A 25,729-nucleotide genomic window follows, 5' to 3' on the forward strand; every position below is an offset into this window, starting at 1 on the left:
TTGAATTGTCCAATGTGGTTGTGTTTTGTAAGTGTGTGTGTATTTTGAGCGCAGCGGTGGGTACTGCCAATGGTTTAGCGCGGTTGAATAACCGCTGCGTTGATTCGTGGGTCGTGATAGTGTGGGCATATTCCTGTTGGCATAACGGTGTGGGTTTTGGTACCGCCAATTTATCACTGACCTTTGGTGTGGCGGACTTTTGTGGGTGTCTGTATTGTGGAGGATTTCTAAGTGTGGGTCATAATACCCGTAGCGGATTTCCGCCACGGACACGGTATGTTTGTCGTCTGTCAGCACGCGATCAGCAGACTTTACTGCCAGTGTTGTAATGAGGGCCAAAGTGTGTTGTTTTGTGAGTTTAAGGTTCAGTGATCCTAAAATTGTTTTGTATATTACACATTAAAATCCAAATTTACTTACACTTTGCGCTAGTGGACTGTCACCTGAAGTGACACATACTGGTGTAAAATGTGTTTTTCTGTTTACTTTCCAGCACAAAATGTTATTTGTACTAGAATTTAACCCTAAAATAAAGCAAAGTAGTGGTTTGTGTTGTTTTGCTCTATTGAGCTTCAAGGGAGAGTCTGAGGAGTGGTTCATATGCGTTTCCATGCACCCCCCATAGATTTTGATCTATCTTCTAACATTGGTAGGCGGGAATATGGATGGAAACATAGACCTCATCGAGGTATGTGTAAAGTTGAAGCATTGTTTAAATGTCTTAAATTTTTTTAATCTATGGATCTGTGCTGCATTGTACAGCACACATAAGTATTGGGAAGAGGGGAAAAGTATGTCAAAGAATAGAATTTGTACTGGAAGAGTAACCTTCCAATACCAATCCTATGCTAGACATCACCCAGGCTCCTTTGCACTTTGGTGCAGTGGTGTGTGAATGTCCCACTGCAGCATAAGGTGTGCAGTGTTAGGGGGAGAGCTGCAGGGCCTTATTTTAGTAGCTAGGCCTCTGTGCTGCTGTCTCGCTATCATGCAGTGCAGAGCAGCGCAGCAACTTTGGTTTCTGAGTTGTGTGACTTCTTAGTAAGTGTACCCCTCAGTCAGATGCCTGGGGGTGTCTCAGGGCTCTTCCCCTCGTGTCCTGAGGTCAAAGCAGAATCTCCCAACCTTCAAAAACAGTTGGATATCCACCTACTCAGACATTTATAGGGGTAAGAACTGGGACCCTCAGAAACTGAACCCAAGAGGAACTCGGTATGGCCCGAACTTTGCAGTGGTCTATTGAATTAGCCTCCTTTCACCCTCAGCCTGAGGCTCACCTCTACGCTACTACTCTTAATGATCCTACCATTGGTACAAATACCTACAAACTTATTGGTGGCTGTTGATGTTATCCATACAATAATCTTGGCCATAGTAATCTTACACCTTACGAATACCAAACGTTCACATTATTCGATTGCATTCGCTCCAAAAGGCATAGGCTGACATCATATAAAACATTGAACTACATAATGTATTACATTTTGGAAGCTATCTACAAGATTACATCTACTGGTTGCAATTCTAGCTCCGGGCTACCCTTTCTCTAATCCAATTTCAAGCGCTAACATGTGCTGTGGTGCAACTCAGAGCCGGTCTCAGAGGTGGAAACATTTCTGTTTTGCTGGAAGATTTTGATGTGACTCTTGACATCAGACCTCCATCCCGTGAGGTGCAGGTGGGCTGAGGAAGAAACACAGGCTAAGAATTTTCTGTAACTACCATGAACTAGGTAATTGATTTAATCACGTGTCCCCAGTGACTGCAGCTCAAGGTAAGAGGGCCTCAGAAGGCAGCCTAGGAGAGATGGATGCTGGTATATAAGGAAGCAGGCAGTGAGGCCGCCTACCAGTAAAGACTGACGATGGCTTGCAGATCAGCCAGTCGTCAAACTGTGGCCTGAGGGGCAGACTCCACCTGCAGTGTGGGGTGAGCTATCCAAGAAGGTAGGATTCCATTTTCTTATTTGAGTGGCTTGTGTGCAGAACAGAAGGGAGGTGGATATTGAGGACAGGGCACTATTTAACACCCCCTGTGGGCACTTGGCTCTTTCCACACTCATGCCTCCAGTGGCAAATGGTTTATCACATCTACCCAAACTTTCCCTCTTTGAGGACCTAACTCACATGGGAGAGGTGGGTAACTTGCTACTAGCAGTGGCGTTCATTAGCCAATCCACTGAAGCACAAGCCATTCCATTTAGCAAATGTGCCAAAGTGGTGGAACGGATTATGTGACAGGTGGCGCGCTAAGAACCGGGTAGACATAGTGCACCGAATGACAGCCACAAGAGACAATTCACCTAGAACACCCACCTGTGCGCCTAGAGGTGAAAAGTCCACAAAAAGGCGCCCACTTCTGTTGAGCACCAGACTTCGCATAACGTTGCATACTTTTAAGATGGTTCAGTAAAAAGATGATTGAAATGCGCTCTGTCCCCAGAACTTCTGACCCTGCCGAGGGCGGGTCATTCTTCCAACGTTTTGGTGCAGAAAGTGATAACGCCTGCTACTTGCAGCTCCTGCCAGTGACAGGAGTGTGGTAGGAAGCGGCTGATGCCACCAAACTGAGGGGGAACTGCGCATGCCAGTTATGTTCATAGCTGCGTGGGTTCAGGGACCCTGCGCAAGACACCTTAGAATGCACCACTTCCGGCACCTGCTGTGAGGTCATTTCTACAGAAGAGCGTGTCCTGGGACGGCCGCTAGTGCAATAGGCAGGTCGTGAGCGTGCTAAAGGCGTTACCAGGGCAATGTTCCTAAAACACCAAGCCTGAAATTTGAAAACATGTTCAAGGAGAGAAAGATTCTTAAAACAGGAAGTTCTTCCAGGGAACGTGAGGCCGAGGTTTATTCTTACAAGGGACTCTTCCTAAAACTGAAATGAACCCCCCAAAACCCCCCCCCACCCCTCCTCCCCATAGATAGTGTCGGGCTTCGGTTTTAGAGAGAGGATTTTATGGTGGGAACGTTCACTTAGGAAAAGGCTGGAATTTTGGGGATAGCCGATTATGGGGGTCTGTCTTTATTACAGGGGTGATTGCATGCGGATGAACGGGTGGGACCTTCAAGAGGTGTACCACGGGGGCTGTTTGTATAATGGGTTCTTACCAGGCAATTTGTATTTACATCAGGAACCACTTCCACAGTGGAGGTTACCCCAGGAATGTGGAGGGTGCTGTCAGGGGGGCTGTAAGTACAGCAAGAATTAGACTCACAGTGGCGGGGGGCTCGGGATGTGGAGGGTGTTGTCTGGTGCGTCGGCCTTGCAATGAGAATAAGGTTCACAGTGAAGGGTTCACTGGAGGCCCAGAGGGGTGAGGCCGGGAGAGCTGTTTTCAGCCAGAGCTGTAGGCGAGGGCTGTGGAGAGGGGCTGTCAGGTGAGCTGTTCTCAGATCAGCAATCATATCCACAGTGAAGGGCAGGCAGTAACTGTGGAGGGGGGGGCTGTCAGGGGACCTGTCCTTATAGCAGGAGTCCCATCCACAGGCAAGGCAGTGCCGGTTGAAACCCTGTGGAGGCCCTTAAGCAGTTCAAATTTCGGAGCCCCACCCGCACATTATCTCCTAGTACGTTTTTAATTTTACCTACCAACAAATTTAATAAATCAATTTTATTACACAAAATTAAACATTACACGTACATAGTTTGCACCGATTTTACTCACAAACTGAAAGCTGACAGAAGGTGAGCTTTTAAGAGACAAAGGGGGTCATTTTGAAGGTACCGCCGCTGAATGACCGCACCGCGGTCAAAAGACCGCGGCGGCCATTCAGACATTTCCTCTGGGCCGGCGGGCGCTCTCCAAAAGAGCGCCCGCCGGCCCAGAGGAAATGCCCCTGCAACGAGGACGCCGGCTCACAATTGAGCCGGCGTAGTTGCAGGGGTGCGACGGGTGCAGTTGCACCCGTCGCGTATTTCAGTGTCTGCTTAGCAGACACTGAAATACTTTGCGGGGCCCTCTTACGGGGGCCCCTGCAGTGCCCATGCCATGGGCATGGGCACTGCAGGGGCCCCCTTGGGCCCCGCGGCACCCCCTACCGCCATCCTGTTCCTGGCGGGAGACCCGCCAGGAACAGGATGGCGGTAGGGGGTGTCAGAATCCCCATGGCAGTTGCACCCGTCGCGTATTTCAGTGTCTGCTTAGCAGACACTGAAATACTTTGCGGGGCCCTCTTACGGGGGCCCCTGCAGTGCCCATGCCATGGGCATGGGCACTGCAGGGGCCCCCTTGGGCCCCGCGGCACCCCCTACCGCCAGGAACAGGATGGCGGTAGGGGGTGTCAGAATCCCCATGGCTGCGGAGCGCGCTCCGCAGCCATGGAGGATTCACAAGGGCAGTGGTAAACCGGCGGGAGACCGCCGGTTTACCCTTTCTGGCCGCGGCTGAACCGCCGCGGTCAGAATGCCCTCGGCAGCACCGCCAGCCTGTTGGCGGTGCTCCCGTGGTCGGTGACCCTGGCGGTCACCGGCCGCCAGGGTCAGAATGACCCCCAAACTGTTCTTTGAATCTGATGTGTATGGTTAATGTACTTTTAAGTTCTTAATGGTACATTACATGAATTCAGTATTTTCTCTATAGAGCCTATAATGTAAAGCTTTCCTTTCTTTGAGGTGATTCGTTTTTTCTATCTTTTAGAAACCATTTAAGAAACTTGATTATAATTTTCTTTCGCGATCAAATCAGTATTATTTTGATCAATTGTTGTGGGGCCCCCAAAAGTAGTGGGGCCCATAGGCCTGTGTCTGCTTTGTATATTTGGTAATCCGGCGCTGAATGACGGGAATGTTACCACCGTTCAGGGCTGCTGTTAAGAGCTAACCTTATCGGAGAAATCACTACTATGGTGAAGGTAGCCTAGGGCTGTGGAGGGGAGGGGGGTTGCCAGGTGACCTTCCTTTATAGCAGGAATCGCATCCCCATGAACGACAGGCTAGGGATGCAGAGGGGCGCGTTCAGGAGAGCTGTCCTCATATCAGGAATCACATCCCCGGTGCAGGGCAGGGTGGGGATGTGGAGAGATGGTGTTATCAGAGGTCTATATTCAGAAATAGGATGTAAGATGCAACCTGTCGCCACGACTAAATAACCACGTTAGTGTTTCAATTGGCAACAGACATTTTAAATCGCAATGCACACGTCTCAAATGCCTGCGCGTTGCAAAGTAACAGGGACATGCCTCCTGCCTGGCTGCTCGCCTGCTATTGCACAAATGTTTTACAACCTCCCTCGCAGTCTCAGAGCAAACCTGGTGACTGACTGCCGAGGGTAAGTGTCAAGCATCCGCAAAGTGTATGCTGTCCGTTTCTGTATCTCATGGACCAATGCCTGCTCCCGCAATGCCCCATTCTCAGTGTGTCACTTTGTTTTTCATTATGACTCCTGTATTTTCAAGGGACAGGTGTTGAAAGGGAGTCACTTTACAGTTTTGAACTATGAGACAAGAGGACTGTGCCCCCGAAGTGCTTAATTTGAGCCGGTGGTTTCCATTCTCGGCACCAGCACTCAATTGTGAACACCGGCACGTATGACAGGTTGTCACACGGTGGCAATGTTTGTGTAATTTAGAGATGACCACAATAAGAGATATTTATTATTTCAACATACTTTAAAATTACTCATACCTGCTGCCAAAGCCATTCTTATAGCTCTGGGGGCTTGCAATAGCATGAAATGCCACAGGTGTCGGTGTAGGGTGGTTAGTAGTTATACTGCTTCTGTCACCGGCAGTGCTGGTAAGGGCAATGGGTGGAGCAAGCAGCAGCGGCCTCCTGACAAGGGCCCTGGCACTTATTGAGCTACAAATTAAGCACTGCTGGCCCGTGCAATTTTTCATGCAGCATTGGCTGCTATGGACAAGGAGGTGTGTTGTCCATTCACGCCCTCTTAATGCAGAGGTTAAGTTGCACCTCACTGCGCAGATTCCCTCTGAATAGCCAGGCAGCAGTCTGTAGTACAGTGGGGAAAAGGTTTGATGCCCTGAATTTGAGGCAAACAATTGTACAATGTTCAGACTTTTAATGAGACTGTCCATGGACCCTCTGCCTTTACACAGGAGGTGCCTGAAAGGGATAGGAGTCATGGAAACTGCAAAGAGGGCAACAACAAAAAAATAATAATTAGGAGACCATGTGAAAGGTAATTGAGAAAATTACCGAAACACAAAACAGCAGAACACAGTGAGGAAAGCTGTAGAGAGGAAACTGCAGGTGAATGGGACTGAGCAGAAAAGAGTAACAAGAATACATGAAAAGGAGTGAAAAGAAAAAACTGTTTGAGGGAAATGCAGGAAACATTGATGAAAGGAAAAAGAAAATCTATATGTGAGAAAACCTCAGAAAAAAGGAGTCAGGATGCAGAAAAAAGAATGAATAAAAGGGGACAAGTAAAATACCAATTGGGAACAGTTAGTGGCCTTTTGGCACTTCTTTAATGGGTTCTGTTTGGGTGTAACATGGTCCGTTATGGACGAGGATTTCAAATATTGCAATTAATAATGATTCCATTACTTACCAGTAATCTTCATTACTCTGAATACCCTGTTTCTCCTACCATTACTTTCTTATACGTAAGTGTAGGTACGTGAAATAGGGTTGAGGAGTAAATGGTGGTTCCATCGAATGTTTAAGACTACTAGACATGTCCAGTCACAGGCGGTGCTAGAATGCATATTAAATGAAAAATACATCTTTTATATCTTTGAAGTTCTCAATAACAAGATACATGAAAGATTTATACGCTAAATATAATGACCTTTCTCTGTAGTTAATGTCTAAACTATTTGTACATAGGGTGCTGGTGAACATGCTGTAGGACAGGGTACAATGGGGAGAGTGCAGCCCCCCACTCCTGCGAGAGGGACCGCCACATGCCGGTCCCACCCCCGCCAGTGCCGGATTGCTATGCTGTGTGTGAGGCTCTCAAGCCTGGTCCTGGTCTCTGTCTGCTCCCGTGTGGAGGCCACCTGTCAGTTGAGTAGTGAGGAGGTGCGGGGATACGCCAAGGAAGGAGACATTCTGATTGGCGGGATCTTTGCGGTCCACCTGCCGGACTTCACCCCAATCTCATTCGTAACAAAACCTTCATGGGTCATCTGCAAAACGTAAGACATCCATAATATGTATGTATGTATGTATTAATTCATTTATTTTTGTATTTGTTTGTTTGTTTATTTACCTATGTATGTGTTTCTGTTTTCCATGTCATAGTTCTAGCAGCAGGATTATGCTTCTTAGTCACGCCACTGCAGATTGAGGCCTTGTAGCAATAGAAATTTTCCAAGATGCGCTAACAACAGATTCATGGCAGATGGTCGCTGTTATGAGCATCATGGATATGTGTACAGCAGGGGCAGCTCTGCAGCAGTGTACACCTACAATATGGTTGGAAAGGGCTCCATTTACAGCAGTGGCAAGACAAATTATGGAGCACTTAATATGATGGAAATCAGCAAATGTACCCTGTTCTCTGGCATCATTTGTTGTACCTAATATTACATTTAACACACTTCGGTATGAGTGAAAATTGGATTCTGAGGTTTTAGAATTGCAGAGGGTTTGAAAGATAAATCTTACACACTCAGCAAACACAATGGTAACTGCATTCAGGTTGAACGAATGCTACTGTTTTATCAATACTGCAACAGCTTTCTTGCAAAATAAAAGTATGTATAAATCACACATGTTCCACTGAGAACCGCATGATACGTGTACACACTTCTTGCAATGCCATGTGTAGATCTTTTATTCTGCACATTCTATTAATGTGTTTAAAACTTTTACCTGGCATCTCTATCTTATTTTCAATCAATCAATCAAAAAAATTTGTAGAGCGAGCTACTCACCCGTGAGGGTCTCAAGGTGCTGGGGGGGGGGGGGGGGGGAGGGACAGGGAGGGTCACTGATCGAACAACCATGTCTTGAGGTTCTTTCTGAAGACCAGGAGGTCTTTGGTTTTGCGAAGGTCAGTGGGGAGGGAGTTCCAGGTTTTGGGAGCGAGGTAGGAGAAAGACCTGCCTCCTGTGGTGGTGTGTTGAATGCGGGGGACTGTGGCTAGGGCGAGATCGGGTGATCGGAGGTTGCGTGTGGCAGTGTGGAAGTTAACTCTTTCGTTGAGGTAGGTTGGGCTGGTGTTGTTGAGGGATTTGTGTGCATGGATGAGGATCTTGAATGTGATTCTCTTGTCTATGGGGAACCAGTGAAGGGATTTGAGGTGTGGTGAGATTATTTTGTGGCGGGGGAGGCCAAGGACAAGGCGTGCGGCTGTGTTCTGGATTCTCTGGAGTTTGTGTTTGAGTTTGAGTGTGGTGCCGGCATAGAGGGCATTACCGTAGTGCAGTCTGCTGCTCATGAGTGCGTGGGTGACTGTCTTTCTGGTTTCTGGGGGAATCCATTTTAAGGATTTTTTTTTGAGTGCGGAGTGTGTGGAAGCAGGAGGAGGTTAGAGCATTGATTTGCTGTGTCATGGAGAGGGAGGGGTCAAGGATGATGCCGAGGTTGCGTGCGTGGTTTGCGGGGTGGGTGCGGGGCCTAGGGCGGTGGTCGTCCCATGTGGTTTTGTTGGGGCCAAAGATGAAGATCTTGGTTTTGTTTGAGTTGAGCTTGAGGTGGCTAGTGGTCATCCAGTTGGCGATGTCGAGGAGAGCGGCGTGTAGGTTGTTTTTGGTGGTGGTGGGGTTGCGGGTGAGGAAAAAGGATGAGTTGGGTGTCATCTGCATAGGAGAGGATAGTGATTCCATGTGCTCGGAGGATGTTGGCTAGGAGGATCATGTAGATGTTGAAGAGTGTGGGGCTGAGGGAGGACCTTTGGGGGACTTTGCAGGTGATCTTGGTAGTGTTGGAGTGGAAGGGTGGAAGGCAGACTCTCTGGGTCCGGTCGGTGAGGAAGGAGGTGAGCCAGTCTAAGGCTTTGTGGCCAATTCCTATGTTGTGGAGGTGTGTGCGGAGTGTGTGGTGGCAGACGGTGTCAAAGGCTGCGGAGAGGTCTAGGAGGATGAGTGCGACGGTCTCGCCTTTGTCGACTTTGGTCCTGATGTCGTCAGTGCATGCGATGAGGGCGGTTTCCGTGCTGTGGTTTTTGCGAAACCCGGATTGTGAGGGGTCAAGAATGTTGTTTGCTTCGAGGAAGTGAGCTAGGTGGGCGTTGACTAATTTATCTGCAACCTTTGCGGGGAAAGGGGGGAGGGAGATGGGGCGGTAGTTGGAGAGGATCTCCGGGTCGGCTTGGTTTGTTTTTAGGAGAGCGGTGATTTCCGCGTGCTTCCAGGGATCTGGGTAGGTGGCAGAGTCGAAAGAGGAGGTATTATGTTGTAGAGTATGGGGGCAATGGTTGGGCTAGCTGTTGTAGATGCGGTGTGGGCAGGGGTCGAAGGGGGAGCCGGAGTGGATGGAGTTCATGGTTTTCTCGGTTTCTTCATATGTGGTGGGGGTCCATGTGGAGAGTGTGGTGGGGGGGTCATGAGTGGGGGTTGGGTTTTCAAAAATGTCTATCCATTTCTTCCATTCAATGAGTGGATTCACAAGAGAGGCCTAAAGAAAAGGAAGAGGATTAAAGGCCTGGGGAGTTGTAACCTCCACAATACTTTGCTCAATGTTGGATTTTAGTTAATGTCAGACTGAAAATCACAGATCTCTCCAAACAGCCTGTCGAGCGGGTGTGGCTCCTCCTCTATGGCAAGGAGCGTCGCCCCCGCTTGCAGCAGCAGCTACTAAACCTTTACTACAAAACAATAATAAACTAGGTTTATTATTGTTTTGTAGTAAAAGGGGTTGGGCATTAGGGATGGCAAGAACTGCACTCCCCCTCAGTGCGCATGTATGTTTGGCTGGCTGTCTCGGGCCGGCCACACATACATGCGCAGTAGGCTCTCCCCAGCCCAGCAATGCAGTTGCCAGGTTGGAAAGAGCAGGCACAGGCTCACAGTCTGCCAGGGAGCTCCCTTGCTGGGCGCTCCCAGGCATCCAAACGCTACTTCGAGCAGCGTCAGGATTGGCTGCAGGGCAGGGTGGGAGAGGAGCGGCGTGGAGGAAAAGCAAGTAAGTGATTTAATTGTAATTTTTTTTTTGTTAAATCGCCCCCCTGCACCCTCCTCTCACGTCGTCCCACTCTAACAAAGCCGTGAGGGGTTCCTGCTGTCTAGATGTGTTTCACAACATATTAAAAGACATATATTAGAACAAAATGGCATCAGTACCTTTTACGTATGTTCACTAACTAAATACCTGCCTACAGGCCAGTTTCATGATCGTATCTTTCTGTAGGAAATTCATATGTATTACACAGGAAAATAATTAAATAGCTCGGCAGCGGTCCTCCTTGAGACCACTTGCTTGTGCACTATGACTGGACTCCGGTAAACGTTGTGTTACTCCAGCATATTCATGAGTAAGTTTGCGAACTTCAAATTACACTTGTTACACGAAATTCACCAAGTTATGCCTTTATACCACACCGAAATCTTAGCATGGGAGCATGGAAACCAAGCAAATAACCAGCTCGCAGTTTCCAGAAAACTAATATTTTATGAACCACTTTCAAGGTTAGTTGTGTGATTTAGAAAGAGTGGTGCAGGCAGATCCGTACTGTGGTTCAGTAGAGCAATACATAGATATTTTACCATAATAGTTTATCAGCTAAACTATCTCAAATTCTTCAAAAAAATATATTAGTAATATCATTTTATTATGGCAAGCAACTGCAGATGGTATGTTAAGAGTGCATGTACTGTATAGTGTATGTGCTGTGTAACCCATAGCATTTACATGCTATTTTGGGTGTGGGAAATGCTAACACAACTCTTGAACATATGAATAAAAAAGTAAATTAAATTCTGCATTTCAGATTCAGCCTTCAGAGTTACCAGTGGCTCCAGGCGATGGTGTTTGCAGTAGAGGAGATAAACAGGAGCCCAACTCTCTTACCCAATGTAACCCTGGGCTTCCGGATCCATGATTCATGCATGATGATGAAGCCAGTCCTTGAAGGCACTTTTTGGATGCTGTCAGAGAGGAAGTTGCCTATCCCAAACTACCGGTGCCTGGACAAGAAGCCACTGGCAGGGATTGTAGGGGACACTGTATCACCACACTCTGTACAGATGGCACGAGTGCTGGGGCTCTATCGATACCCTCAGGTGCGTGCATGCTTGGCTTTGTTCTGATTGCTTCCATGATTTAAGTGATGAGCTGGACATGTCAGGTTTATAGAGCTATTGCAGTCCTCTGGTCTTTGCATTATGTTCCTAGCAGTTTTTTAATTTTCCCATCACTAGTCCAGTACATTACATGAAATAAGGAAATGAAAAATGCTGCTAAAAGCATGCTAGGAAGACCTTACATTGGAAGCCTTGAGATTATTGGGTGTAAGGTGCAAATCAACAACAGTGGTAACCTAGTGTGCTGCCTTCTCGTGTTAAAAGGTTCTCCTAGCTCGTCCTTGGTCAGAGGACTCTTTGCTTGAAGTAAAGAGCTCTGGATTTCCAATGACAGGTGTGAACAGATCATCTAGTCCTGCCTTGTAGATAGTATAATATAGTGGTAGTGGTGGTGGTATTTGTATTCTTGCTAGAGGAGATATGGGTGATGGCGTGGCACGGTGTCCCATGGCAGGTTTGAGCATCTCATCCAGTGCTGCCTCATATACAGCACACATGAGGTATGCATTGCTTGTGGTAAATGAGAACACAGCGTCTCTTATATGAAGGTGATCATCTGCTTTTAACTGGAGATGTTATTTCCAACATCAATAGCAGGATAGCATCTGATCTGATGATTTTTCACAAATTCAGGGCTTCACTTAATATGATAATTTACAAATAGGTACATGGAGCAATGTCTTAGAAATATGTTTGATGTTGACTATTTTATACTTTGATATATTGTTTGAAAGTAGTTATTGTAAATTAAGTATGAGTTTCTGTTAGAACAAGAATTGGTGAAGCTATCTGGGCTTTTTGTGACAATGCATGCAAACACATGCATGGAGAACTGACGTTTCCATGCAATAGGACATTAAAGCTAGACATACTGCTTTTGACAAGGCTTGATTATGATGGTGGTCACAATGGTGTTGGTGGTATTTATGGAGGTATAAGTGGATATATTGTGGTGGTGGAATGATATCGCTTACTGTATTAATAGTGTTGGTTGTATCGCACGTATTGGTGGTTGTGGTATTAGTAATGATGGTAGTGTAGTTGGTGATATTGACAGTGTAAATGGTGTCAGTATTCATGGTGTTGGTGATGGAGGCGATTCTACTGATGATCAAATTGATGGAGGTGGTATCTTGGTTGGTGGCATTGTTAGTGTCTGGGGTGTGGTGTTAATGGAAGTAATTGTGGTTCTATTGTTGATGGTCTTTTAAAAGGTTGAGATGGTATTTGTGTTATTGCTGTGGTATTGATGGTGGATCTGGTTGTGGTGCAGACGGTACTAGTAGTGTGGTAGTATCGGGGGTGATCTTGGCAATGCCATGGTATTGTATGGGTAGTGGTGATGGTACTGGATGTGTGGTATTGGTGGTAGGCTTGGTCACAGTGATATTGATGGTATTGATGATATTGTTTGCGATCTTCTTAATGGTTGTGGTATTAGTGGTACTATACTTGGCCCCATTGAATTCCATTGGTGGGTTCTGGTGCTGTGGTATTGAAGGAATTGGTGGTATTAGTTGTCATATTGGTACTATTGTAATTAGTGTTATATTTGGTGTTGTTGATAATAGAATTAATGGTGATGGTGGTGGTAATGGCTTTGATGTAGGTGCATTGGTGGAGGTGTATTCAGTGGAGGTATTTTTCACTGTCTTGTGTTTTTGGTGATGCTTTGGGTATGTGCTCTTGGTGAAGCTGGTGTTAATGGTGACACGGTGGTAGCACTGTGATGGTAAGAAATATTGCTTTCAGCAGACAATGCATGTATGAGATAAAGAAATGAAAGTGACAAAATTGTGATGATGATAGTTCTGTGAACTTTAAAGATACAAGACAGACCCTTATGCATTGCAATTGTGTATATGCCTAAGCAGAATTACTTTCTGCAGGCAATATATGTATGAAATAAAGAAAGCAACACAAATTATGACAATGATGATAGCTCAGTGATGTTTTAAGATTTAAGACAGACCACTCTGTAATTCTGGCTCCAGATGCACAGTATCTGGTTTTCCAGGGTGCTACTCTGTACCTGATGAAACTACAGACTACTCTGGGCAAAGCCTGCGGGCAGGGGCACAGTCTGGCCCTGGCTGTGCCATGACTGCACCACAGCGGAGGCAGATATAGACCTACACTGCTGTGGCTTCCCCGCCGCCTCGCCCTGACCCACTGCTCTCTGTCATCCTGTTTACCACCTGCTCGCCACTGGCGTAACAATACTTGATGGGGCCCCCGCAAAGTACATGGAGGAGACCCCCTTCCGGACTCACTCAGCAGCTCTCAACTGAGATACTGGGGTAAGAGGGGGGGCCTGGAGCACGGGAGCTCCCCCCACACCGCAGGGGCTGTGTGGGCCTTTGTTACACCTCTGCTTCTCACCATCAGCTGCCATGAAGACCCTGTTATTGGGTCACTAATCATGAAAGACATACAGAAACTGACCCATTATTCCCAGGTCTGCATGTTATTCCCCATTCCAACTTTAGTAGTTTGTAAATCTTGTTATTTGGTGCAGGCATATCGCACACGTCATTTAGGGGTCGCCAGGGGTTGTAACTGCGACCCCTGGCTTGCCCTTTGCGACCCCTGCACTGCATTTGCGACCCCTGGCTCCAGAGGTGGCATATTCACTACCAAGAACACAGCGGCAGCTCATCCTTATGGGTGTCAGTTCGGGATCCACTCTCTTTGTTTTCTGTCAATTTCTTATTATTACACTAATAGTGAACAATAAAATATCATTCACTATTAGTATGATAGAAATGTGAATATGCCCTCCCACTGTAGCTAAGGTAAGTAAAATTGCTTTTAAATGTATGTTGTTAGTGTGCTTGTGGCGAGAGTGTGTTTATGTTATAGCAAGTGTTTGTGTGTCAGTGTGAAAATGTGTGTATGTGTAAGTATATGTCTGTGAGTGAAAGTGAAGGTGAAAGGGCACATGATGTCACTTCCACTGCCCCTGGCATTTTGGTGAATTGATGCCCATGGCATATTGGCTGGTGTCAGAGATTCTGGATCTTTGACATACCTACAACAAGACACTTATGTTGAGGCCCTTGGAGTAAAAGAATTTGCACAGTAACAATCCACCACTTACAGGAAAAGACAAGGTACACTGCAATTCCACTTTTGCTAACAACCAACAGCTAGAATAGCACGTTTGAGGTTGTTTGGTTTTTATTTAACCTCTTTCTCGATCACTTGCCTTTTTGAGAAAGGTGAGCTTCTCAGAGATGTGTTTTCCTGTCAACAAATCACCAGATGTGGTGTCATTAGGAGAGTAACCACCAAGAACAATGGTTGGAGCACATGAAGTATGAAATTACTTGAATGATCTTGCCTGTTGAGCAACATCTGTCACCTATGTCACAATCTATAGTCTAGCTTGCTGTTGATATTATCATTGGGATCTGTTTTTCTGATTCTGCTTGACTAGATTAGAGCCAGACGTAGCTCATTTGGTCCACCACCCAAGAGGAGAAAAGGTGACACTCTTGTGACAAGACTGGGAAAGCACTAAAATTTTAGTCTCTTCTCCCTCCCCTTCCTCTTTCAATTGCATGGATACGTTTACAGTTATTCGTGCATTGAGGAAGAAGCTTGGGGTATTCACGCCATTTCTACACCGTGGAAAACAAGACGTTAGTAACTAGGTCTTGACATAAAGTATAGTATTTTCAACACAAATGAGATCCGACAGTTCTACATATTGCTTCTGTGTAATATACAGTCACAAGCAGTGTGATTAAAGACACCTGATGCAAGACTTTTGGGGTCATTATGATTTCGGCGGGCGGCACCGCCAGTGCGGGAAGCCCCCGCCGGCCCTATTATGATTTTCCCGCTGGGCTGGCAGGTGGAAACAGAGTTCCTGCCCGCCGGCCCAGCGGGAAACAAGGCCTTTACATTGACGCCAGCTCCTAATGGAGCCGGTGCTAATGTGGCAGTGCAGCGGGTGCAGCAGCACCCGTCGCACATTTCACTTCCCGTAATTCGGGCAGTAAAATGCATAACGGGGCTGTGCATGGGGGCCCCTGCACTGCGCATGCCAAGTGCATGGGCAGTGCAGGGGCCCCCAGGGGAGCCCTGAGTCACCCATTCCGCCAGCCTTTCTGTGGTGGTGTAAACTGCCAAGAAAAGGCTGGCGGAATGGGGCTCATAATCCGCAGGGCAGTGCTGCTTGCAGCACTGCACTGCCTTATTTGAAACGCCACCATCGCCAGGCTGCCTGGCGGTGGCACCGTTTCCACCATGCTGTCTCCACCACGGTCATAAAATAGTGGGCCGACCGCCACTACCGCAGTGGTCCACCCGCCATCGTGACTCATAATGAGGCCCTTTGAGGTTAGTATTTGCTCTTTGATGACTCTGATATTGATGTAACTCTGTTGAGGTCACATAGCATGATCTGAAAAGGGTATCAGGTGTTAAAATTACAGAGGGTTTTCCTCTACGTGGTAAGGATATGCATTAATGCATCAAATCATCACTCAATTATCCATCTGTTAGTCTGATTGTACATATATTCCAATGATTACTCCCATGCTTAGTGTTCATAAAACTGGGCGTGCCATCAAGTGCTGTGGGTAGAGTCATGCACATTCCAAATTCTCATACAGTTGCATTTAATATGCAACTCACCATGCTAGAATTGCTGACCATTACAATAAGCAGTACTAACGAGTAGAACCACAAAAAGTGGCAGTAACATACATGATTTGTCATCAGCATTGCAGATACTTTGATTAAGTGCAGCCTACAACAATTGTAATATACATTTTCACTGGGTCTTCATGGCTATAATATAACATTTTCAATTCAGTGCACTAAGTCCATTGGTGAAATTTGTGGCGTCTAGCACAGCCACTGTGAATAGCTTGCCTGCAGGATGGCTGCTGATGAAACTGACCTTCCAAAAGGAGCCAATAGGAAGTAAGTGCAGGGCAGGAAGTACCCAAGGATGGCCAAAGAGAGCTTGTATGTCTGTTCCTAAACCCAGATCCTTATTTGGTGATAGTTGGTACCTCTGAAATATCTCTTAGTCTGCCTTTCCACTCATTTGCATACCCTTTATTTGCTTCTAACCAGAGGCATGTCTCTCTTCTTTCCTTAGTATAAACAATCATTAATGTTGTTTTATAATTGTGTTACATTCTTCCTCTCCACTTAAAATATGCTTCATCCCTCTCCATCTGGATTCATGGTGCCGTACACCCCTCAATTTAATATTCAACTTCATAAGCTTTGTGCACCACAATCACCTCTCTTCTATTCTTGTACTCCCAACCTCCCTGCATCACTCAGTACTGTAGATCACCTCACTGTGATATCCGCCCTTGGGACTCAGAAATCAGTTCTCTACAGGTTCCTGTCCCACATCTCTGATCATTATTTCTCATTCCCTTGGAGTGAATTATTCTCAACTCCTACACCAAAGCAAGAAGATGCCTCCCAAGCCTAGTCCTTTCCATTCTCACTTTACACGTCACGTCTTGGATAGATCAGAACAAGCTTTGGTATTTCCAATCATCTTTATATATGTGTTACCCAAATCCTGCTGTCACTTTCTAATGTAACATCCCTTTATTAAGAGTTGGATTCTATAATACATTCTCAGTTTGTTCCATAATGTTAAACTCATGAAAAAGAAAAATAATGTATTTTATGTCTAAGTTACTACCTGCCTCCTGCTCTTTCCCTATCCGCTATCCACCCGGACACCATAATACCAGCCCCATCTGCAAGCAATAAAAGGGCACATTTAAACCCATCAGCCAAAATCATAATGTACACAGCTGCCTGATTTTAGTTATTGAACACAGAGAAAACACAACCAAACATTCACTTTTACAGCAAAGACACTGATATCCTCACTTACCCTTGGAATACCCAATTACTGCAACTCCCTTCTTGAAGGTCTTCCCCAGTACTCTTTTATACTACTGGATAACATTCTAAATTTTGTTGCAAAAATACTCCTAAGTTCCCACAGCATCGCCATAAATCTACATGGTTGTCAGCAAGAACCTGAGCTCCATACTACATACTCCATGATACTGTTTTTCAAAACCATAAATGGATCCCCTCGACACAGCTTCTCAGTAGACCTATGTGGACTGCTCTAACAAGATTCCTACACTTAACCATCAACCACCGTATACCTACAAGTTCTTATGTACACAGCCATGGGTTTGGTTGTAGTTTTCAGTTAATGGGCCCACTACACTGAAACACTCTCCTGGAATATGCCTAATTCCTTTGTTGGTGTCATTCAAAACTTCTCCCAATCTTACAAACATTGTTTAAACTTATGACTTTCCTGTACAAAGATATTGACCGGTTTCCTGGAATCTCTAAAACATTTTGCAGTGCAGACTTTGGGCTTGATTAGGAGTATGGCAGTCCTAAGACCGCCGTACCCGTGGTGGCGGTCCAACCACCGCATCCTTGGCATTCCGGTTGCCAGATTTGGAGGCTAGCATTTGGACTGCCACAATGCCGCCCCCACTGCCAGGATCTGGGATCACGACGCATTGGGGAAACCTTTGGTCAAGCACGGCAGTGCTGATGTTGACATAGCCGTGCTGATATGACTTTCCGCTGGCCTTTTAATGGCAGGGACAACCTCATGAAAAGGCTGGTGAAAAGGTAGAGATGGGGCCACAGGGGGCCCCAAGCCTCCCTGCCAGCACAGTCATAATGCGCGCTGTTTACAATAGCAACAGTGCGCACTCCGACTGTGCTGGGGGTGCAGACATTGTAGTGGCATCGCCCTCAGCTCTCCCTTAGAGCGGAAGCCAATGCAGCCGCACTGTCTCCGCCTGGCCCAGCGACAACATCGTAATACGACTGTGGGGAGGCCGCTGGCTTAGTGGCATCCTCCCTACCAACATACTGCCGGTCACACTGCTAAAGTACTAATCGGGCCCTTAGTCAATATAAAACCATGACACAGAGAACACAGTATATCTTAACCCACTGAGGAAGGAGCATTTAAAGGAGCTGAAGGAGAGACATTCTGAGTATTTGCTATAACACTTTTTATTTTTTTTGCTTGTTAGTCAATATTGTTGACACTATCTTATTCATAATACACAATATACATATTGTGTGCATTCGTACAGGTTTTTGATTTTACGAAAATCATAAAAGTATAAACCTATTGAGGATTCTTGAGTATGTCTATTTATGATGAAAAGAGATTTTGAGTCACTAATAACAAATAGTCTTGGGAGTGTCACAGGACTAGTTGTTGGCTAATATATATCTTTCTCATATAATGCTTAGTGGGTTGTATGGGTTACAGTCCTTTTGGTTCCCTGACTCATGATGGTATGTTGACTAAATCTGCGCTGCCAGAGGGTTCACAGAATCCGAGTCTTGGCCTCTAATCTGGAGAGAGTCCACAAAATATTTCATTAGAGCCCAGCGTGGGGCTGATCTTTGAGAAATCATGAAGAGACATAGGTGGTCATTCTGACCCCGGCGGTAAAATGCACTTACCGCCGGTCAGAAGACCGCCATAACACCGCCGCGGCCGCGGAAACCCGCCACGGTCATTCTGACCCGCAGAAGGCAAACCTCCGAAAATCCGACAGCCACAACCGACCGCCAGACCAGCGGTCGGCGGAAAGGTGGAGGTGACCAAACCTCCACCGCCACGCCAACAGAAATACGCCCATGCCATTACGACCCACGAATCCACGCGGCGGTCATTCAAACGCGGTATTCCATTGGCGGGACACACCGCCGCGGTCAGAATACACACAAACGAACAAAACTCAGCCACATTGGACGATTTGAATCCCACACACCTGATACACATACACACACCACTCCCACACACACAATACAATATAAAACACCCACCCACATCACCCACAAACCCCTACGCAAAAAAATTCTGAAAGAAGGCCAGAGCGAGACACCAGCATCCACAAACTAACAGCCACAGCCACTCAACACCATCACCCACACACTATCCACACACAAAACAACACACACCACCACACTCAACACACTTAACTACACATACTCCACCCCACACATCATACACACCACCCCATGGCACCCCAAAGACAACCCCGCTTCACAGACAAAGAACTCAGGGTCATGGTGGAGGAAATCGTTCGGGTAGAGCCCCAGCTGTTCGGCACACAGATACAATACACCAGCATTGCCCGGAGGACGGAGCTATGGCAGAGGATTGTCGACAGGGTCAACGCAGTGGGACAGCACCCCAGAAATCGGGAAGACATCAGGAAGCGATGGAACGACCTACGGGGGAAGGTGCGTTCCATGGTATCCAGGCACAACATCGCCGTGCAGAAGACTGGCGGAGGACCCCCACCTCAACCCCCACAATTCACATCATGGGAGGAGGAAGTCTTGAACATCCTGCATCCTGACGGCCTCGCAGGAGTCGGCGGAGGAATGGATACTGGTAAGTTGAAGCTTCAATACTGCTTCCCCCCCACCTGCATGCCAAATCATACCCCAACCCTCACCCTCATCCTCGAACCCCACCCTCACCCCAACCCCCATCCTCACCCCCACCCTCATCCTCACCCCCACCCTCACCCCCACCACCATCCTCACCCCCACCACCATCCTCACCCCCACCCCCAGCACACCTATTCCCCGCCAATGTCTCACCATCACAACCCACACATCCCAAAACCTAGGCCTGCATGCGTCCACTAAGCATGGACACCCATCACCAAAGCATGCCCAATGCATATACACATCCCCCCCACAAGCCACCCTCACCAAAGCCCCCACACACGAATGCCAGCACTTGGGGACACGAGAACCCATAGATACACCCATATGCCACACATTGAAACTATAACCATACCTCTATACCCCTGCAGGACCCGACCGTCAACACACCGCGGCGGAGGGGCCAGAATTCTCCACACCCCCCACCCAAGAGGCCGTCAGCGATGACAGCAGCTCTGTCGACCTGGACACCGATGACCAGCCCGGACCATCGGGGACCTCTGGACAGTCGGTTCCCCTCACACAGGCCCAGGCCACTACAGACCCAAACCCCTCTGGGAACACCATCACAGCTCCCACCCAGCGGGCCCATGCCTCTGTCTCCAGGGCGCGTCAATCTGCGGTGTGTCTACCACTACAGGGCACCCAGGATAACCCACCACCCCAACAACAACAGGGACCTGGGGGCAGTGGTAGTGGGCACACCGGCCAGGGGGCAGAGGCCCAGGGAAACAGGGCAACTCGGAGGGCAGCTGTGCGACAGGGGGGGGAGGAGAGGCCCAGGGAACCCACTCTCCACGAGGTCCTCACCACCATCATGGGAGCATACAACCGCTCCCAGGAGACGTTGGCGACGGTACTGGCCCGGTTCCAGGAGATCCAGGTATTGCAGGAGGAACACTATCGGGGGTACAGGGAGGACATCAGAGCCATCAACACCACCCTGGTTACCATGGTAGGGCTGCTGCAGGACCTCGTCAACACCAGGGCGGACACTCAACAACACCCAAGGGCCCCTGCCACTAGCCTGGACCAAGAACAGCCAACCACCTCTGCCGGCGCTAGTGGACAGGAGGCCCCCGCACAGCAGCAGCCCACCAGACCCCCACCTCCTGCAGGAGAAGAACCACCCCGCAAGAGGGCCCTGAGATCTCGCAAGAAGACAGAGTAGGATGTCAAGACCCCCGCCAGCAATGGATACCACCTGATGTCATCCCACTGTCCCACATTGTCACCCTGTCCATCCTTGAACTGCCCATGCTCCATCTCTCCACAGGCCTCTGGACAATGCACCTGTGTGACTGTTACTCTGGACTCTGCCATGGACATTCCTTCACCATAGCCCCCACCCACTTGAAACCACCCATCCCATTTTGAGCACTTAAATAAACACCTATTTTGCACCAAAATATCTGGAGTCTGGCTGTGATTTCAATATATTGTAATTGACATGACAGTGCAAATATGTCCTTGTACATGGTGAAGTCAACAAACAGCTGCCACAAAGCTGTAGTCCATGGGGAAACGAAGCACAGGACTCGTAGTGGGGACCCCAGATCTGAAATAGGGAGGGAAAAGCCAAAACTCAGTCATCATACACTGGGGCAAATAGACAGGCAGCAGAGATGCAGGAGAGTAGTTAACATTTACTAAATTATCTTTGAAATGTTACCTGTGTCCTATTGGAAGTACTGTTCAATGATTCTGTCCCTGTTGTCTGTTTCAGCCCCGTCGTCTTCCTCCTCGTCACTCTCCTCAGGTTCCACCGCTGCCACAACACCACCGTCTCGACCATCCTCCTGCAGGAAAGGCACCTGGTGGCGCAAAGCCAGGTTGTGAAGCATGCAGCAGGCCACGATGATGTGACACACCTTCTTAGGTGAGTATATTAGGGATCCACCTGTCATATGCAGGCACCTAAACCTGGCCTTTAGGAGGCCAAAGGTGCTTTCGATCACCCTCCTAGTACGCCCATGGGCCTCATTGTACCGTTCCTCTGCCCTGGTCCGGGGATTCCTTACTGGGGTCAGTAGCCTCGACAGGTTGGGGTACCCAGAGTCCCCCACTAGCCATACACGGTGTCTCTGTAGCTGTTCCATCACGTAAGGGATGCTGCTATTCCTGAGGATGTAGGCGTCATGCACTGACCCTGGGAATTTGGCATTTACATGCGAGATGTACTGGTCAGCCAAACACACCACCTAGATGTTCATTGAATGGTAATTTTTTCTGTTCCTGTACACCTGCTCCCTGTCTCTTGGGGGAACCAAAGCCACATGGGTCCCATCAATGGCACCAATTACGTTGGGAATATGTCCAAGGGCATAGAAATCACCCTTCACTGTAGCCAATTCGCCCACCTCAGGGAAAATGATGTAGCTCCTCACGGATTTCATCAGGGCAGACAACACTCTGGATAACACCTTCGAAAACATGGGCTGAGACATCCCAGAAGCAATTCCCACTGTTGTCTGAAATGACCCACTTGCCAAGAAATGGAGTACTGACATGACCTGCACCAGAGGGGGAATCCCTGTGGGTTGGCGGATGGGGGACATCAGGTCGGGCTCCAGCTGGGCACACAGTTCATGGATAGTGGCACGGTTAAGACGGTAGGTCAGGATAATGTGGCGTTCTTACATTGTCGACAGGTCCACCAGCGGTCGGTACACGGGAGGATTCATCCGTCTCCTCGCCCAACCCAGCGGACGGTGCCTAGGAAGGACAACATGGAGCACACAGTCAAGCAACCCACAGGTACGTACTCACAGCTAGCACAGTAAACGATTCTCTATGCAGTGAATGGCGTGTCTGAGTGGCTATGCAAGGCCTAGGCCTGTGTGACGCAGTTGAAATTGAGCCATGTGGGCCCTGGAAATGGCGGCTGCCTGACCTGTGAAGTGGGACAATGGGATGTGAGGTCAATGCGCTGGCGTGGCACACCGCGGCGGGCGGCGGGCGAAGACCGCGGCGCGAAGCCGCATTGGTTAACATTGAAGCCTATGGGTTTCAGGAGCCAATGGCGAAGGGCGCCGGCGGTGGCGGGACGCACCGCCGCGGTACGCACCGCCGCGGACGTGACCGCCATTTTCTATCTACTTATCCACTTGCGACTTGAACTTTCACAGGAGAGGACCTATACTGCAAGTGTTGCTGTGACCTCGGTCTGGAAGGGACAATGGCTGCTGCGCCTGGGGAAAGGGCCCCTGCCTTCACTGGAGAGGAGTTGGAGAAACTTGTGGATGGGGTCCTCCCCCAGTATGCGCTACTCTACGGTCCTCCAGACCAACAAGTGAGTTTAATTCAATCTGGATTTGGGGCCACTGGCTGGCTTGGGGGCCTGGCGGGGATGGGGTGCATGTTGGGCCTGGCGGGGGGCATGGCGGGGGGCCTGGCGGGGATGGGGGGCATGTTGGGCCTGGCGGGGGGCATGGCGGGGGGCCTGGCGGGGATGGGGGGCATGTTGGGCCTGGCGGGGGGCATGGCGGGGATGGGGGGCATGTTGGGCCTGGCGGGGGGCATGGCGGGGGGCCTGGCGGGGATGGGGGGCGTTGGGCCACTGGCAAGGAAAATGCTGACAAACTTGAACGTGGTATTTCTCCCTCCCTGTACGTGTCACATAGGTCTGCGCCCATGAGAAGATCGGGATTTGGCGTGCCATCGCCAAGGAAGTCGGGACCCTGGGGGTCCACCATCGACGGGGCACCCACTGCCGCAAGAGGTGGGAGGACATCCGCCGCGGGACCAAGAAGACCGCCGAGTCTCTGCTGGGGATGGCCTCCCAACGTAGGCGGGGTGCCTGCCGTCAACTGAGCCCCCTGATGTTCCGGATCCTGGCGGTGGCCTACCCTGATTTGGATGGGCGCGTGAGGGCAGCACAGCAGACACAAGGGGGTGAGTACAAGCATTATCTACTCTGTTGTCGCGCATTGGAGGTGTCTGGGTGGGGGAGGAGGGCTGGGGGTCCCCCTAGGCCAGGGCGATATCTGTAGGCTGGGCACCCCCGTAAGCCCCTGTGTCCCCAGCCACCACCCTCAGTAGTTTGTCAGTACAGCCATCCCTGGGCCGTGTCATCCATGGGTGCAGTTGTCAACTCTAGGCGTGTAGGGCATGTTCCACGGAATGCGTAGCGGACCCCAAGTGCGCAACTTAGTGCAGGGGGCATCTGTGTCTGTCATGTCCGCTAACTGTACCGGAGATCCATGTAATCAATATCCCTTTATTTCTCTCTCCCCCCCCCTTTTTGTTTGTCTTTCTGTGCTTGGGTGCATCAGCATCATCAGGCGGAGGAGAAGTGGCATCGGGGCAGGAGGGAGCTGCATCTCACATGGCCCAGGAGGGCCATGCCACAGAGTCAGACTGGACCAGTGAGACGGAGGGCGAGGGGAGCTCCACGACGGGGACGACTGGACCCTGCAGCGACACGGACACGTCCTCGGAAGGGGGCTCCCTTGCGGGGGTGGCACCATCCGTGCCCCCCGCCATTACAGGTACAGCCGCCACCCAGCGCACCATCTCCGCCCTCCCAGCAGCCCCTCAGCGTTCGCCCCGTGCCCGCTCTGCCAGGAAGCCGGGCATCTCCTTCGCCCCAGGCACCTCAGGCCCTGCCCCTGTTACCCCCGCTGCCCTCAGTGAGGAGGTCATTGACCTCCTCCGAACGCTCATTGTTGGGCAGACTACCCTTTTGAATGCCATCCAGGGGGTGGAGAGGGAGGTTCATCGCAGCAATGCGTACCTGGAGGGCATTCATTCGGGTCAGGCTGCCCATCAGCGATCGTTCCAGGCTCTGGCCTCAGCACTGACGGCAGCCATTGTCCCTGTCTCCTGCCTCCCTCTACTAACTCCCTCCTCCCAGTCTCCTGTTCCTCTGCCTGTCCCACCCACACCATCAGACCAGCCTGCACACACCTCAACACCCAAGAGAAGCTCATCCAAACATAAGCACCACAGATCACGCAGACATTCACACACGCAACATTCCGATGCAGACATGCCAACAGTCACTACCACCTCTGTGACCCCCACCTCCTCGTCTCCCTCCTCCCTCCCTGTGACGTCTACACTCACACCTCCATTCACCTCACCATCAGCCAGTGTTTCCATCACCAGCACACCCTCCACTCCAGTCCGCACACGTGCAGTCACCACCCCCACTGCCATTTACACGTCCCCTGTGTCCTCTCCCACTGTGTCTGTCACCCCCTCTTCCACACCACACAAACGCAGCCACCCACCCACCCAACAGCCATCCACCTCACGACAGCCTATCCCTCCTGCACCTGCACCCAAAGACAGCAAACGTGACTCACCTACAACCACATCCTCTCCCTCCACTCCCATTCCCACTGTACCTACCACTCTCCATTGTCCCAAGAAGCTCTTCCTCGCCACTACTAACTTCTTTCCTGACCCTGAGCCCCCCCCTCCTTCTCGTCGGGGTAAGAAGAGCACCTCAGCCACCACCAGCCCTGCAGCCCCCTTGACAAGGGTGCAGGGGTATTGGAGCCCGCCAGCCCGCATGTCTGGATCTTCGCCCAGCAGCAAGGGGACAGCCAGCCCACCCCCTGGGAAGAGGAGCAGAAGGCGGAAGGGGCGCCGCAGGAGCCCGCCTTCTACATCCCCCCCGGACACCACCCAGAGACAGTCACCAGCCACAGCTCCAAAGGGAGGAAAGGGCCACAGGCCCACGACTAAGGAGGGCAAGGGCAGCAAGTCGGAGAGGTCAGGCAGCAGGCCTGCTGCCCAGGAGGAGCCCACAACCCCCATAGCCGCTGCCCCGGGAGGAACCGGCACAGCTGCCCCGGGAGAGCCCACCACCCCCATAGCCGCTGCCCAGGGAGGACCCAGCCCAGCTGGCCAGGAGGGCCCCACCACCCACAGCCCAGGTGGGCATTGAAGGAGCACCATCCCCGCTGCCCAGGAGGGCACCACCAGGCAATGAGCAGTTGGCCATAGACCGGCCGCCGTCTCCAGAACCGCTGAACTGGGCCCCGCCGTCTCCAGAACCGCTGAACTGGGCCCCGCCGTCTCAAGCACCGCTCCTCTGGGCCCCGCCGTCTCAAGAACCGCTG

General features: G+C 49.7%; 1 protein-coding gene across 1 annotated transcript in view; it reads left to right on the forward strand.

Annotated features, from left to right (window-relative positions):
- The window catches only part of LOC138267214 (extracellular calcium-sensing receptor-like), a 72,158-nt gene that overhangs the window by 7,951 nt on the left and 38,478 nt on the right, over positions 1–25,729 (forward strand). The window contains exon 2 of the mRNA XM_069216069.1: positions 10,841–11,132. Within this exon, the coding sequence (XP_069072170.1) occupies positions 10,841–11,132 (292 nt within the window). The remainder of the gene's footprint in view (positions 1–10,840; positions 11,133–25,729) is intronic.

Source organism: Pleurodeles waltl, chromosome 12, assembly GCF_031143425.1.
Source record: "Pleurodeles waltl isolate 20211129_DDA chromosome 12, aPleWal1.hap1.20221129, whole genome shotgun sequence".
NCBI lineage: Eukaryota > Metazoa > Chordata > Amphibia > Caudata > Salamandridae > Pleurodeles > Pleurodeles waltl.